This window comes from Neoarius graeffei, chromosome 6, assembly GCF_027579695.1.
Source record: "Neoarius graeffei isolate fNeoGra1 chromosome 6, fNeoGra1.pri, whole genome shotgun sequence".
NCBI classification, from domain to species: domain Eukaryota; kingdom Metazoa; phylum Chordata; class Actinopteri; order Siluriformes; family Ariidae; genus Neoarius; species Neoarius graeffei.
Window position 1 is genome coordinate 87,749,058 of NC_083574.1, and position 15,243 is coordinate 87,764,300.

The 15,243-nt window shown below is 45.3% G+C and overlaps 1 protein-coding gene across 1 annotated transcript in view; it reads left to right on the top strand.

Moving 5' to 3' along the window:
* The first annotated feature begins 8,999 nt into the window (after positions 1-8,999).
* Positions 9,000-15,243, top strand: part of LOC132888339 (semaphorin-7A) — a 108,135-nt gene continuing 101,891 nt past the window's right edge. Inside the window, exon 1 of the mRNA XM_060924395.1 lies at positions 9,000-9,074. Within this exon, the coding sequence (XP_060780378.1) occupies positions 9,000-9,074 (75 nt within the window). The remainder of the gene's footprint in view (positions 9,075-15,243) is intronic.

The window sequence follows — 15,243 nt, forward strand, 5'->3', positions numbered from 1 at the left end:
AAGACGCGGGTTCTGATGGTTCTGCTACTCAAACGCGCGTGACAGAACTGTGGCGCGCTGTGATTGGTCAGTTTCTTCTGATGGTTACAATCTAAAAGAATGCTGCGGTTTTTGATTTGTCAGGGTAGAAGAACAGTTGGAGACATTCCAGCATGCGGAGCTCCCATTCTCATCTCATCTCATTATCTGTAGCCGCTTTATCCTGTTCTACAGGGTCGCAGGCAAGCTGGAGCCTATCCCAGCTGACTACGGGCGAAAGGCGGGGTACACCCTGGACAAGTCGCCAGGTCATCACAGGGCTGACACATAGACACAGACAACCATTCACACTCACATTCACACCTACGGTCAATTTAGAGTCACCAGTTAACCTAACCTGCATGTCTTTGGACTGTGGGGGAAACCGGAGCACCCGGAGGAAACCCACGCGGACACGGGGAGAACATGCAAACTCCACACAGAAAGGCCCTCGCCGGCCACAGGGCTCGAACCCGGACCTTCTTGCTGTGAGGCGACAGCGCTAACCACTACACCACCGTGCCGCCCTTCTACTAAACTACTACATAGGAATAAAGGCACCAAAAACAGTGGGGAAAAACACCTTCCTGTTGGTGCAGCTTCAATTCTGAGGGACTACAGTTTTTACACAGGGTAGATGATTTTATTACCACAAACTCTGACCCCAAATATCCATCTATCCATTATCTGTAGCCGCTTATCCTGTTCTACAGGGTCGCAGGCAAGCTGGAGCCTATCCCAGCTGACTACGGGCGAAAGGCGGGGTACACCCTGGACAAGTCGCCAGGTCATCGCAGGCCTGACACATACGGACAAACAACCATTCACACCTACAGTCAATTTAGAGTCACCAGTTAACCTAACCTGCATGTCTTTGGACTGTGGGGGAAACCGGAGCACCCGGAGGAAACCCACGCAGACATGGGGAGAACATGCAAACTCCGCACAGAAAGACCCTCACCGGCCGCTGGGCACGAACCCGGAACCTTCTTGCTGTGAGGCGACAGTGCTAACCATTACACCACTGTGCTGCTGACCCCAAATATGTTTAAAAAAAAAAAACTACACTCCCCGGCCACTTTAATAGAAACTTATTGTTGTTGAGTCTAAGATCCCTGTTCTTGGCTGCAGGACTGGAACCCCATGTGCTGTTCTGTTTTCTGTTCCATGCTGAGATGCTCTTCTGCTCACCACGGTTGTAAAGAGTTGCTATGAGTTACTATATCCTTCCTTCCTGGCAAAAAAGAAAGCTCGAACCAATCTGTCCATTTTCCTCTGACCTCTGATCAACAAGGCGTTTGTTTCCACCCACAGAACCGTCGCTCGCTCACTCACTCGATGTTTTTTTGTTTTTCGCGCCATTCTGTCTGTGTAAACTCTAGAGACTGTTGTTTGTGTGCGAAAGCCCCAGGAGATCAGCAGTTTCTGAAATACACAAACCAACACCCATGCCACAGTGAAAGAAAGTCACACTTCATTGAGAGATCACAATTTTTCCCGTTCTGACGTGTGAACATTACCTGAAGCTCTTGATTTGTATCTGCATGATTTGATGCATCGTGCTGCTGTCGAGGGATCGGCTGATTAGAGAACTGCATCAAACAGCAGGTGAATGGAAGGGTGTGCCTAATAAAGTGGCCTGTGAGTGTTTTGTTTGCTGACTCATCAGCTAATCCCATTTGTAATGCACGATGATACTTTGGCAGTCCCTAGGGAAAGATTAATATTTTATTGTGCTGATAAAATGTTCTGACCAATTCCAGAGTCAGATTCGTGTTGCTCAAGTTTCTCACGTGTGCATGATGCAAACTGGGTCTGGGAATTACTGGCTGAAAAAGACACTGTGGCCAAAAGTATGTGGACATCTGACCATCACACTCTTGTGTGTTGCGTTTCCAAACTATTACCACAAAGTCAGAAGCACACGGCGATATAGAATGTCTTTGTTTGCTGCAGCAGTAGAGTTTCCTTTCACTAGAAGTAACAGGTTTAAACATGTTCCAGCACGACAATGCTCCTGTGCACAAAGCAAACCCCAAAGTGAGCTCCTGACTGAACTCAACCCATTGATAAACTGAAACACCTCCTCAGGCAACATCAGTACCTGGTCTCACGAATGCTCTTAAATCCCTACAGCCACACCCCAAAATCTAGTGGAAAGTCTCATCTCATTCTCATTATCTCTAGCCGCTTTATCCTGTTCTACAGGGTCGCAGGCAAGCTGGAGCCTATCCCAGCCGACTACGGGCGAAAGGCGGGGTACACACTGGACAAGTCGCCAGGTCATCACAGGGCTGACACAGACACAGACAACCATTCACACCTACGGTCGATTTAGAGTCACCAGTTAACCTAACCTGCATGTCTTTGGACTGTGGGGGAAAACGGAGCACCCGGAGGAAACCCACGTGGACATGGGGAGAACATGCAAACTCCACACAGAAAGGCCCTCGCCGGCCGCTGGGCTCGAACCCGGAACTTCTTGCTGTGAGGCGACAGCGCTAATCACTACACCACCGTGCCGCCCTAGTGGAAAGTCTTGCTTAATTATAACAATAAAAGGGGAATAAATCTGGAAGGGGATGTTCAACAAACACATGGGTGTGATGGTCAGGTGATCACATAACTTTTGCAGATGTAACAAGAACAGATGTAAGAAATACAATAAAACAAGGCATTATTGGAAAATAAGACCGTAGCTCACTCCAGCCGCGTGAGAAATCACATCTGGGTACATTATATGCACCCTACGTACCCCTACCTTCATGCCAGAAAGAATACAAAATTGGTGAAGAATTGAGAGACGAGAAGAGATTTTCCTGAAATGTGGGTGACGCCGGACAACACATGATGACATAAACTCATCACCTGTCAGCTGGATGAGCTGATGATCAATGACAGAGTGGAATGAGACAGTCCTGTGTTTCTCAACACCGCCATCTAGTGGGCCCCGAATTTTTTTCAAGTTTGAAGCCAAATACTAAATAGTTCAGGATGTCGTAGTGTTCCAAATCCGGTAGCTGGTTCGCCGTATACCTTTCAAGTGGAATAAATACATCTCATCTCATTATCTCTAGCCGCTTTATCCTTCTACAGGGTCGCAGGCAAGCTGGAGCCTATCCCAGCTGACTACGGGCGAAAGGCGGGGTACACCCTGGACAAGTCACCAGGTCATCACAGGGCTGACACATAGACACAGACAACCATTCACACTCACATTCACACCTACGGTCAATTTAGAGTCACCAGTTAACCTAACCTGCATGTCTTTGGACTGTGGGGGAAACCGGAGCACCCGGAGGAAACCCACGCGGACACGGGGAGAACATGCAAACTCCACACAGAAAGGCCCTCGCCCGCCCCAGGGCTCGAACCCAGGACCTTCTTGCTGTGAGGCGACAGCGCTAACCACTACACCACCGTGCCGCCGGAATAAATACATTTGTGGGTAAATTAAGAATTATAAGTCTTTATTATTGTCATGTTCCTCCTTTGCATTTAACCCTCATGTGCACGCGTGCGCACAGACAGAGTGCACTCACAGTGGGCAGAATAAATAAATATGTTTGTGGGTTAATTATATGGATCTGTGATGCCTGCTGGAAGAGAAGAGCAGGTAGGATTGAGAATCGAACAGCTGTAGTTTGTTTACAACTGATACTAAAACTTCTAGCATCCTAGCAACCATCACAAAGATGCATACAAAGCCCAGAAATTCATCCTTACTCAAGCATAAACAATACAAGATTTATCTTGTAGTGTTCTGATCCCCAGATCTTTAACCCAGCCACATATAAAAAGTTGCACTCATCTATGCTCTTCCAGGTTTTCATCTGTCTCCCCATGTAGAACAATGTCTACAGCACCAGGTAGTTTGAAATGTTGGGGAACTCAGTGGATGGATAATTTTCCAACTCGTAGGAAAAATCCTTCTTTGTTAGGGTGTTAGGATCTAATCCCATTGAGTGGTTTCTATATCCACTTCTTTTGAGTGAACTTCTTGGTTTTAATAACTTGCTTGTTTGCTGAACACAAACATGACAATAAGTTCTTGTGTTAATGAACCAGACTCCACTTTTGGATCATGAATCCCTTTTGACTGAGAATGACCTGCGTACATGGTTTGGCTTCTGGCACATCCGTACAGTTTTAAATACAATATCTACAATTAAAAAACAGTTTGTTTTTATTGCATTTATTTAATTCCTGGGCTCCTATCTGTAACCAGGAGTGATGTCACATCCTATTAATACACTGTACAGTAGATTATTAGATTCTAATAGAATAGATGAGGCAAAGTAACTGGTGATCTTTTTTAAAGGGCCCGACTTATTACAAGTACAAATAGGTGGGTCTTCAAGTAGAAAAGGTTGAGAACCCCTCATCTCATTATCTCTAGCCACTTTATCCTATTCTACAGGGTCGCAGGCAAGCTGGAGCCTATCCCAGCTGACTACGGGCGAAAGGCGGGGTACACCCTGGACAAGTCGCCAGGTCATCACAGGGCTGACACATAGACACAGACAACCATTCACACTCACGGTCAATTTAGAGTCACCAGGTAACCTAACCTGCATGTCTTTGGACTGTGGGGGAAACCAGAGCACCCGGAGGAAACCCACGCGGACACGGGGAGAACATGCAAACTCCACACAGAAAGGCCCTTGCCGGCCACGGGGCTCGAACCCGGACCTTCTTGCTGTGAGGCGACAGCACTAACCACTACACCACCGTGCCGCCCCGTTGAGAACCCCTGAGATAATGTATTAGTCCTCTTATATCACAGAAATTTGCCATTTTTTGTTTATTGTAGAATGGTACCTCCCACTTTTAATTTGTTCATTGTAGTTGCGTTTAACGTTTGAAAAACAAATTAGTTCCTGGTATCTATTGCGTTATAGGGGCTAAATATCGTCCTTTCCTGACTGGCATCTCTCTTCATCTGTCTCTTGACATTAAGATAATTAAATAAAATTACAGCTTGTCATTCAGACACCAAAAACAAAAGAGAAAAACAAACTCCACTATCCAGAGCCAACAGAGAGGCACATGGTTCACTTGGTTGAAGGAATCCCCTCGTTCTTTCCCTCTCTTTCTCTCTCTCTCGATCTGACATAATGCAGCATATTTTGCCGCAATGGCTGCAGCTTCTTTTTCCTTTTCCCATTACGTTCTCTAACTCTGAGAAATGTGGTGCTATATTATTGAAGCGCTGGCTTTTTATCCTGATCTCTCTCTCTCTCTCTCTGACTCAGCTTTTAGAAATCATGCCAAATGAATTTGTTCAGGTTCTGCTCCTGTAATGGATCTACTGCAGATGATCCGAAAAATAAAGCCCCGTGATAAACCAACATCAGTCCCGGAGTGATTTCAGCTGTCTTTCAGATTTAAATAATGTCCATTTTTATTTATTTGATGATTAATTACATCATTCATTATATAATTATTTTACTCTTTGCCAGCTTTCCACCCACAGCCAAGTGTGATTTTCTTGAGAGCCAAACTGCCTACATCCATCACTATATCTGCTCATTTTATCCAGGATTATCTTGACTGTAATGTGTTTCTAGGGTTTTTGTACACACTGCAGTTTTTCAGCATAAAGCTGCTCTTCAGAATGACTGATGCCCGATAAGTGTGTGTGTGTCTGTGTGGAGAGAGGGAATCCTACAAATGATTTTACAGTACTCAGCGTAAATGAGTGCACCCCCTTTGAAAAGTAACATTTTAAACAATATCTCAATGAACACAATTTCCAAAATGTTGACAAGACAAAGTTTAATATAACATCTGTTTAACTTATAACGTGAAAGTAAGGTTAATAATATAACAGATTACACATTTTTCAGTTTTACTCAAATTCAGTTCAGTTCAGTTCAGTTATGGTCCGCATCTAGGAAGATGATCGGGGACCCTTCTCACGACGTCGTCGACACCTCGCTGCTGCTCGTTCCATGAGCTGATGCTCTGACAGGGTTCGACCAAGCTTCACCTGGGCACGCCATGCCGTTCTGTCAGCCGCCACCTCAAACCGATTGTTGCCGAAGCCGAAGATTTTCAGGTCTTCTTTCGCGCAGTCTTTCCGTCTTTTAAGGGGACGGCCTCTCGGTCGGGTGCCGTGCGAGAGTTCGCAGAAGAGGAGCTGCTTTGGGATCCTGTTGTCACCCATCCTACAGACGTGACCCAGCCAGCGGAGTCCATTAGCTCGAATCATAGTTTCCATTGTAGTTGAGTTGGCACGTGACAGGACCTCTGCGTTCATGATGTGATGCCACCGTTTAACTCTGAGGAGTTTCCGCAAGGATCGTTGATGGAAACTTTCTAGCATTTGCAGTTGCTTTGAGAGAGTTGGCCATGTCTCACTGCCGTAGAGCAGAATCGGTAGTATAATGGCTCTGTACACTGTCAACTTGGTGGTGGTGGACAGTCCATTTCTGTCCCAACATCTCATAGCTAGACTGTGGAATGAGTGAGCTGCTCGGCTAATTCTCTTCTTGACCTCGGCTTGAAGGCTCCCATCGTCACTGAGGTTGCTACCCAGGTACACAAAATTGTGTGCCCGCTAGAGTTTGAAGCCATCTAGGAGGATCGGTGGTGGTTCTGGGCACTGAATGTGCATTACCTCGGTCTTGGGTTTGCTGATGGTGAGGCCATAGTCGTTACATGCATTGTTAAGGGCTGTTGTAACATTCTGTAGAGAGTTAAGGTCTGCAGTGGCTAAGGCTGCATCGTCGGCATACAGGAAGTCGCTCAGTGTCGTTTTGGATGCTGATTTAGACTTGAGGCGGCGAAGTTGGAAAAGCTTGCCATCCAACTTGTGTCGTATCTCAACTCCACAGTCTTGCATTTCCTTATGTGCATGGCGAAGCATGAAGGAAAAGAAAAGGATAAACAGCGTGGGTGCGAGGACACAACCTTGCCGTAGTCCAGAGGAGACTTCGAATGCTTCAGTGAGTTCGCCTTTGATAGAGACTTTGGCCTGCATGCTGTCATGAAAGCTGCTGATGATGGCCACCAGCTTAGGGGGGATTCCAATCTTGCACAGGATATCCCATGTGAGAGACCTATCCACTGTGTCAAACGCTTTGACAAGGTCAATGAAGATGATATGGAGCTGCTGGTTCTGCTCACAGCTTTTCTCAATCAATTGGCGCAGGGCAAAGATCATGTCATTGGTTGAGCGCCCTTCTCTGAAGCTACACTGTGCCTCTGGGATGTGCTTTTCTATGTTTGGCCAGATACGATTCAGGATCACTCGTGCAAAGAATTTTCCGATGATAAATAACAAGGAGATGCCACGATGGTTTCCACATGTAAACCTGCAATTCTTCTTGAAGAGTGTCACAATGTTGCCATCTTTGAAGTCTTGGGGCACTGTCTCTTCCTGCCAGATTGTGAGCAGAAGCTTGTGGAGCTCGTTGGTGAGAGCGATGCAACCGGCTTTGAGAACCTCCGCAGGGATACAATCCGGGCCAGGTGATTTGTCATTCTTTAAGTGTTTTAGTGCCTTCTGCACTTCATCAAGGAGTGGTGGTTCAGCAAGCTCATGTAGGATTGGCTCTTGGGGAATGTCATTGAGAACTGATGGATCAGTGCTGCTCGGTTGATTGAGCAAAGTGGCAAAATGTTCTTTCCAGCGAGCTAGTATGTCGTCTTTCTTGGTAAGGCGAATACCGTTAACATCGTTGATGGGACCAAGGCCAGATGAACGCCTCTGCTGAACCATCTTCACTGCCTTAAAGAAACTCTGTGAGTCATGTTTCTCCGCATGTTCTATCTCACTAGCTCTGTCAAGCCACCATTGGTTCTGGAGTTTGCGCAAAGCTCTCTGGCACTCGCTACGTGCCTTCCTGTATCTCTGGCGGTTCTCGGGGGTTTCATTCTGTAAGACCGCTTGGAAACTGTCACGCTTCCTCTTCAAGAGGTCCTGGATGGTTAGGTCGTTTTCGTCAAACCAGTCGCGATGACGTCTCTTCTGTAGCCCGAGAATGTCCTTGGATGTGGAGTACAAAACATCTCTCAAGGATTCCCAATGATCTTCTAGGGATGATGAGTTGATGTCTCCGAGCCTTTGCGTGATTGATCCCTCAAGTATTTTCATGACCTCCGGATCTTTGAGCCTGGTTGTGTTTAGGCGCTTAGCACCGGGATACCGATGTCTTTGAGTGGAGATATGGAAACGTAGCTTCAAGCATGCACACACCATTCTGTGATCCGTCCAACAATCAGCTGAGCGTTTTACCCGGGCATCGATCAGGTCGCTTTTGTAGTGGTTGTGTATGATGATGAAATCGATCATGTGCCAGCGTTGCGATCGTGGATGCATCCAAGTGCCTTTGTGAATGTCCCGATGTTCAAAAAGGGTGTTGGAGATTGTGAGTCCATAACGCACGCAAAGCTCGAGAAGCATGATTCCTTGTTCATTGGAGTCTCCTAATCCGTGGTTTCCGATGACGTCAGGCCACGTTGTGGTGTCCTTGCCAACTCTAGCATTGAAGTCACCGAGTACAAAGAGTCGGTCATAACTGGGCACTGATGAAAGGGGTTCAGACAGTTGGTCGTAAAATAGGGTTTTTTCTTTGAGAGGTCTTTTAAATGTAGGTGCGTAGGCACTTATTGCAGTTGCTTGGCAGGACTTATTGAGCTTGATCCTCATCATCATAATGCGGGAGTTGATGCCCTTCCACTTGGTTACCAGCGGGCGCAGGGAGGTCTTGATTGCAATCCCGACTCCTTCCTGTCTAGGCTGGACACTTGGTCTGCCTGAGTGGAGAAAAGTAAAGTTGCCCTCAATAAACTCCCCCTCCTCAGGGATGCGACACACACTGAGTCCACAGATGTCGATGTTGAATCTCTTCAGTTCGCCTGCGACTAACGCGGTTCTTCTTTCAGGGGCTTGGCGTCTGGAGGTGGTTCTGTCAGATAGGGTTCTGACGTTCCAGGAGGCAACCTTGATTGATTTTATCGTGTTGCGGGCACGCATGGGTGAGTCAGAGCCAGGGGGTCCTTGCGGCTTTGCCCTTGGTCCGTCATGTGTGCGGTGTCGCCGCCCATGTGTACGACGCTGATTCGAATTATACTGTGATGAGTCTGTAGCGGGTATCAAGATCCTCAGCCAAAGGGTGCTGGCCTCAGGCTGAGGGTGAGCAGGCTGCCCTCTTCCGTGCTCACGTCCTCCGTGGGCAGTTGATGCAGAGTGGCCTCAGGGAGACACATATCACAACATCGTATATTACTCAAATTAGGGTGGTGCACAAATGAGTACACCCCACAACAAAAACTACTACATCTAGTACTTTGTATGGCCTCCATGATTTTTAATGACAGCACTAAGTCTTCTAGGCATGGAATGAACAAGTTGACGACATTTTGCAACATCAATCTTTTTCCATTCTTCAACAACGACCTCTTTTAGTGACTGGATGCTGGATGGAGAGTGAGGCTCAACTTGTCTCTTCAGAATTCCTCCAAGAAAATAATTTCTTTACACCACAAAGGTGAAGGCTACAAGATCATCAGCAAAGCTTTACTTATCAGTCAGAATACTGTAGCAAAAGTGGTGCAAAAATTAAAGAAAGATGGAACTGCAACCATCTCACAGAGATGTCCAGGTCGTCCACGGAAGTTAACACCTTGACAGGAGTGTCTTCTGATGAGAAGAGTTGAAGAAAATCGGCATGCAAGTTCACCGCAGTTATCTAAAGAAGTAGAAAGCCAAACTGGGATGACTATTTCCTGTGACACAATACGGTGTACACTGCAGAGGAATGGCATGCATGGATGCCGTCCACGAAAGAAGCCTCTCCTAAAGCCCAGGCACAAAAAAGCCTGCCTAGAGTTTGCCAGGGCCCATGCTGACAAAGATGAAGACTACTGGGACTCTATACTCTGGAGTGATGAGACCAAGGTAAATGTTTTTGGAACTGATGGCTTCAAAACTGTATGGCATCACAAAGGTGAGGAATACAAAGAAAAATGCATGGTGCCTACAGTGAAACATGGTGGTGGCAGTGTCATTATGTGGGGCTGCATGAGTGCTGCTGGTGTCGGGGAGCTGCATTTCATTGATGGCATCATGAATTCACAGATGTATTGCTCTATACTGAAAGAGAAGACACTACCATCACTCCATGCCCTTGGTCGTTGTGCACTTTTCCAACATGACTAAACACACATCTAAGGCCACTGTTGGATTTCTGAAGAAGAACAGGGTGAAAGTGATTCAGTGGCCAAGTACGTCTCCTGATCTGAACGCAATCAAACACCTATGGGGAATTCTGAAGAGACAAGTTGAGCGCCACTCTCCATCCAGCATCCAGTCACTAAAAGAGGTCATTGTTGAAGAATGGAAAAAGATTGATGTTGCAAAATGTCGCCAACTTGTTAATTCCATGCCTAGAAGACTTGGTGCTGTCATTAAAAATCATGGAGGCCATACAAAGTACTAGATGTAGTAGTTTTTGTTGTGGGGTGTACTCATTTTTGCACCACTCTAATTTGAGTAAAATTGAAAAAAAAATGTGTAATCTAAGTTATATTATTAACCTTATCTGTGAAGATTCTCAGGCTACATCCACACGACAACGGCAACGAGATGTTATTTAAAAATATATCGCGTCCAAATGGGCAACGATCAGTAAAATATCAGGTCCATATGGCAACGCAACGCTTGCTGAAAACGATGCAATACACATGTCACACCTCTAGGGGCGCTGTAAGACGGTCCCTTCGGAGACACCAGAACAATAGAAGAAGTAAGGACGCATGCGCATAAACTATTATGCGCGAGACTTCATATTAGCCACAAAGTCAGGAAAATCTGTTCGTAAAATTACATTATAATGACCAAATACAATGAAAAGTATTTTTCCAGTCTCACCTGTGAAAGGTAATCCCATGTGATCTCGTTTGGACGGCAAACCTGTTGGTACAGTTAAACGCAGCTAATCTTTATTCTCTGCTTTGACCTATCCAATATGGCGGCGAGGATGACGTATGATTCTACGCGGAAGGCGGCGTCTTTAATGGTCCGGAATAAATTGAATACTACACGTTGATGGATTAATTTGTTGTTTCTCACCTGTGAAAGGTAATCCCATGTGATCTCGTTTGGACGGTAAACCTGTTGGTACAGTTAAAGGCAGCGCATGAATCTTTATTCTCCGCTTTGACCTATCCAATATGGCGGCGAGGATGACGTATGATTCTACGCGGAAGGCGGCGTCTTTAATGGTCCGGAATAAATTGAATGCTACACGTTGATGGATTAATTTGCTCCTCTACGCCCTTTTTGAGGAATGTATTGTAGGACTAAAACCAACCTCTGAAGAGGTGAGATCGCTCCTTTTTTTTCCCTATTTTTGCTGGCGGGATTGACTCTGCCCTAAGGGCAGAGTCTCTCTCTCTCTCTCTCTCTCTCTCTCTCACTTTGCACCATTACACAAATATTCACAGTGAAAATATTTTGTAAGCGCGTTTCATGAACCAAGTTATAGGATTTGTTGACAACTCGCATCGCATTGCAATGAGATCATTGGCACTACTGGTGTTAAGAATCAGACCATTTCATAAATGAATATTTTGCTGTAGAGCTGCAGTGTTTGTACAATTGCATGTTTTTGCTTCACTATTACTGTCACTATTCTGCTTCTTGCATTACTACTGTGAACTAACACTGAACAGAATAATAATAATAATAATAATAATAATAATAATAATAATAATAATAATAATAATAATATCCAAGCTCGTGTTTCACTCTCACTAGTGCTCTGTAAGGCTTTTTCCTGGTGATATCCTGGTGATATTCGTTACACTTCTACCCAGCGTGAAGCACTCACAGTCATGTGGTTGTGACGTCATCGTAAACAAATCCGTTCTACTCATCCAGACGACTTCACAACGGCAACGTTGCCAGATCTTTCCACTCTGGAACCCGTTCTCAAAAAGATTGCATTTTGGGCACCCAAAATGCCGGTGTCGTGTGGATGCCAGGCCTAAACGATAAGCAATTGTATCAGAGTCATCTGAATCCATTGCCGTGTGGACAGGGCCTCAGTCATCCAGGTCATAGTAAACTGTGGGTGGTAAAAGAGAGCAACTGGACTTGCTTGAAGATGTTTCACCTCTCATCTGAAAGGCTTCTTCAGTTCTGTCTGACTAATAGGGAGTATCAGGTATTTATCCTCTCATGGATGAAAAGCTCATCTAAGGTGTCGTTGAGTCATCCTGTTGGTGTGGGTCACTGGGGGCTGGGTGTGGACGGCCTCAAGAGTCGTTAAGGTGATCAGTGGATTGCCCATTAGGGTGATCAATGGAATGCTGATTCTCTCTGTCCTCCTGTGAGTCTGTCAGTGTGTTTACATGCACATCCAAATCGAGCTACTGTTGGTAATCGAGCTAAGGGTCCCAGCAGGGGTGCCAGAGAAATCCAATCCTACATGCACACAAGGAAATCAAGCTATTGTGTGAGGTACATTGTGCACCCGAGCCATAGGTGGCGCTACACGCCCCATCGTGTTGGTACACTTCCGGTTGTCGTCATGAAGAAGAGCTATTCAAGAGTATAAACAAAGTTATCAGTTCCGTGTTCGTTCGTTCTCCTTGTTCCTCCTGACCTCTTCTGCTGCTCGCTACTACTACTGTTGTCATGCCGACCGAGGCTGTTGTGTTTCCCGCTTGTGGTCTCATCACTCCCAGAAGGGGCAGTGCTGAAGTAAGTAGCTCGACTACATAGCTCGATAGGGTTTACATGCACTAAGTAGCTCGGCTACAATCGCATAATCTAGGTCGCGTAGCTTGATTACGAGAAATCCAGTTCGGTTCGATTTCAGCCGAGCTAAGATATTTCCATGACATTTAGAACTTCGATTTCAGTCAAGCTACGGCAGAAATTCGATTTTCTCTATGTGCATGTAAACGCACTGACTGAAAACAGCTGGGTTTTGGTGTGCATTCAGTTGTCTGGGAAGTGTGCCAAGTACTGCATTGTAGGTGGCTGATAAATGATGCCTTAGACCCCCACCTCTGTTCAGTGATGGCTGTTCCAGGTTGACAAAAATGGTTTCTTTAACTCCTCGCTCATACCAACGATCCCCTCTGACTAAAATGCGTACGTTGCAATCCTGAAATGAGTGTCCTTTGTTATTAAGATGAAGATAGACAGCAGAGTCCTGGCCTGAGGAAATGGCTCTCCTGTGTTGAGCCATGCGCCTGTGAAGCGGTTGTTTTGTTTCCCCAATATACGAGTCCATGCATTCCTCACTCCACTGAATGGCATACACTACGTTGTCCTGTTTGTGTCTGGCTATTCTGTCCTTAGGGTGGACCAGTTTCTGCTTCAGGGTGTTACTGGGTCTGAAATGTACCGGAATGTTGTGTTTGTAGAAGATCCACCTGAGTTTCTTAGATAGACCAGAAATGTAGGGAATGACAATGTTCTTGCGTTTGTTCCTGTGTAGGTATCATACCGCCATCTTGTGTCAGAACTACAATTCCCAGGCAACTTCCGTGTGACCTACGTCACGCGTGGGCGGGATCACCTACGTCAGTCTGCCATGCACGCATAAATCCAAGCGGAAGCTCCACCATCTTCGTCTCTCACGTCTGGCTTCCGATGGATCTGGATGTATAAAGAGGCGCGCTCTCCACCCCAAAAAGACGTCGTCTTTCTTGCAAGATCCATCACTCAGCGCGATTTTCCTTCTTACCCTTGGCAAAGGTAAACTCTAGAGTCGCGCGATCTTTAAACTCAACCTGAGTTACAACCGGTTTACTTGCATTAGAAGTGACGTCACGACTGCAGCCCAGGCAGTCAAAAGTTAAGAAGCGATTGAATCCTTTTTAACTCAAAAGCGCTGTGCATCTTATTCTGATCAGAGACTTTTCCTCACGAACGCTGAGGTTCGGACCAAGAATCCTCTGCTTTCCACGGGAACCACCCAAGTGCTCCGCTGGACCCGAAAGTTTTCTCCGCCTCCATCACGAGCGGCTCACGTGCTCCCACGGCGAGGCCCGAGACTACACCGGCGAATAGTTCTTCATATCTTGCTAAAGGCAGGATTAAGTAAGATTTTGGCATTTGGGCATAATTAGGATAGTCTTAGGAATTTGCTTTTATTTGAAATAGTGTGAATTTAAACCCAGGTTTATCTGTTACACTGTTAGACACGCAGCGTGTTGATTTATTTTGTTCTATGTTCTCTCAATTGTTTAATAGATAGGCTGCGCATGCTTCTCTCTCTCTCTCTTATTCTGACTAACACTAATTTCTTTATCATACATTTTGACCTTATCAAGGTTTCAGTGAGTTTGGTAATGTTATGAGTGTGGAATCTTTTTGTTACTGAGAACACGTGCTCACCAGGCCTGACCAGGCCTGATACACTTTAGATAGCTTCCCTTTGTCTTTAGCCACACGTGCTCAGTAGGCCTCACCAGGCCTAACAAACACACTTTAGCTAGGCCATAGGGCCTTTCACAAACACACTAGCAACACAAGGCTAATCTAGGCCTCCACCACGTGTAGTTAGCTACACGAGGCTAAACACAGAGCTAATCCTTTGTTCTGTTTAGATAACATTCTTTTGTTTAGCTACCAACAAGCTAGGCCTCCACCACGTGTAGTTAGCTACACGAGGCTAAACACATGGTTAAGTCCTACACACACACACACACACACACACACCTCACTGCTTGTATATATTGATTTATTATTTTTATCTTTTTATCTTTGTATAATAAATTCATTTATTAAACAAACTGTGTTTATTTGTGTGAACAACAATATCTGAAGTCCCCAATCTTCTCAAAGAATTCAAAAAGGGTGCAAATGTTATATAATATGGTAAGTGATCTTAATAATTTGGAAATGTACCATAATTTAGCTGTTTGGTAATTTATTATTAAGCACCAGGATTAATGGTATGATTCACTAAATGATTCATTGAATGATTCACTAAACGATTCATTGAACGATTCACCAAATGATTCACTAAACGATTCATTGAACGATTCACCAAATGATTCACTGAACGATTCATTGAACGATTCACTAAATGATTCACTGAATGAGACTGATTCTATGGTATGATTCACTTCAAGTGAGTCAAAGTAAATGATTCAATGGGATTGATTCATTTTAATTATTAACCTTCAAAATTTAATGAGACTGATTTAACGAGATTGATCACTTAATTTCAATAATTAACTGATTGCACCCACAGT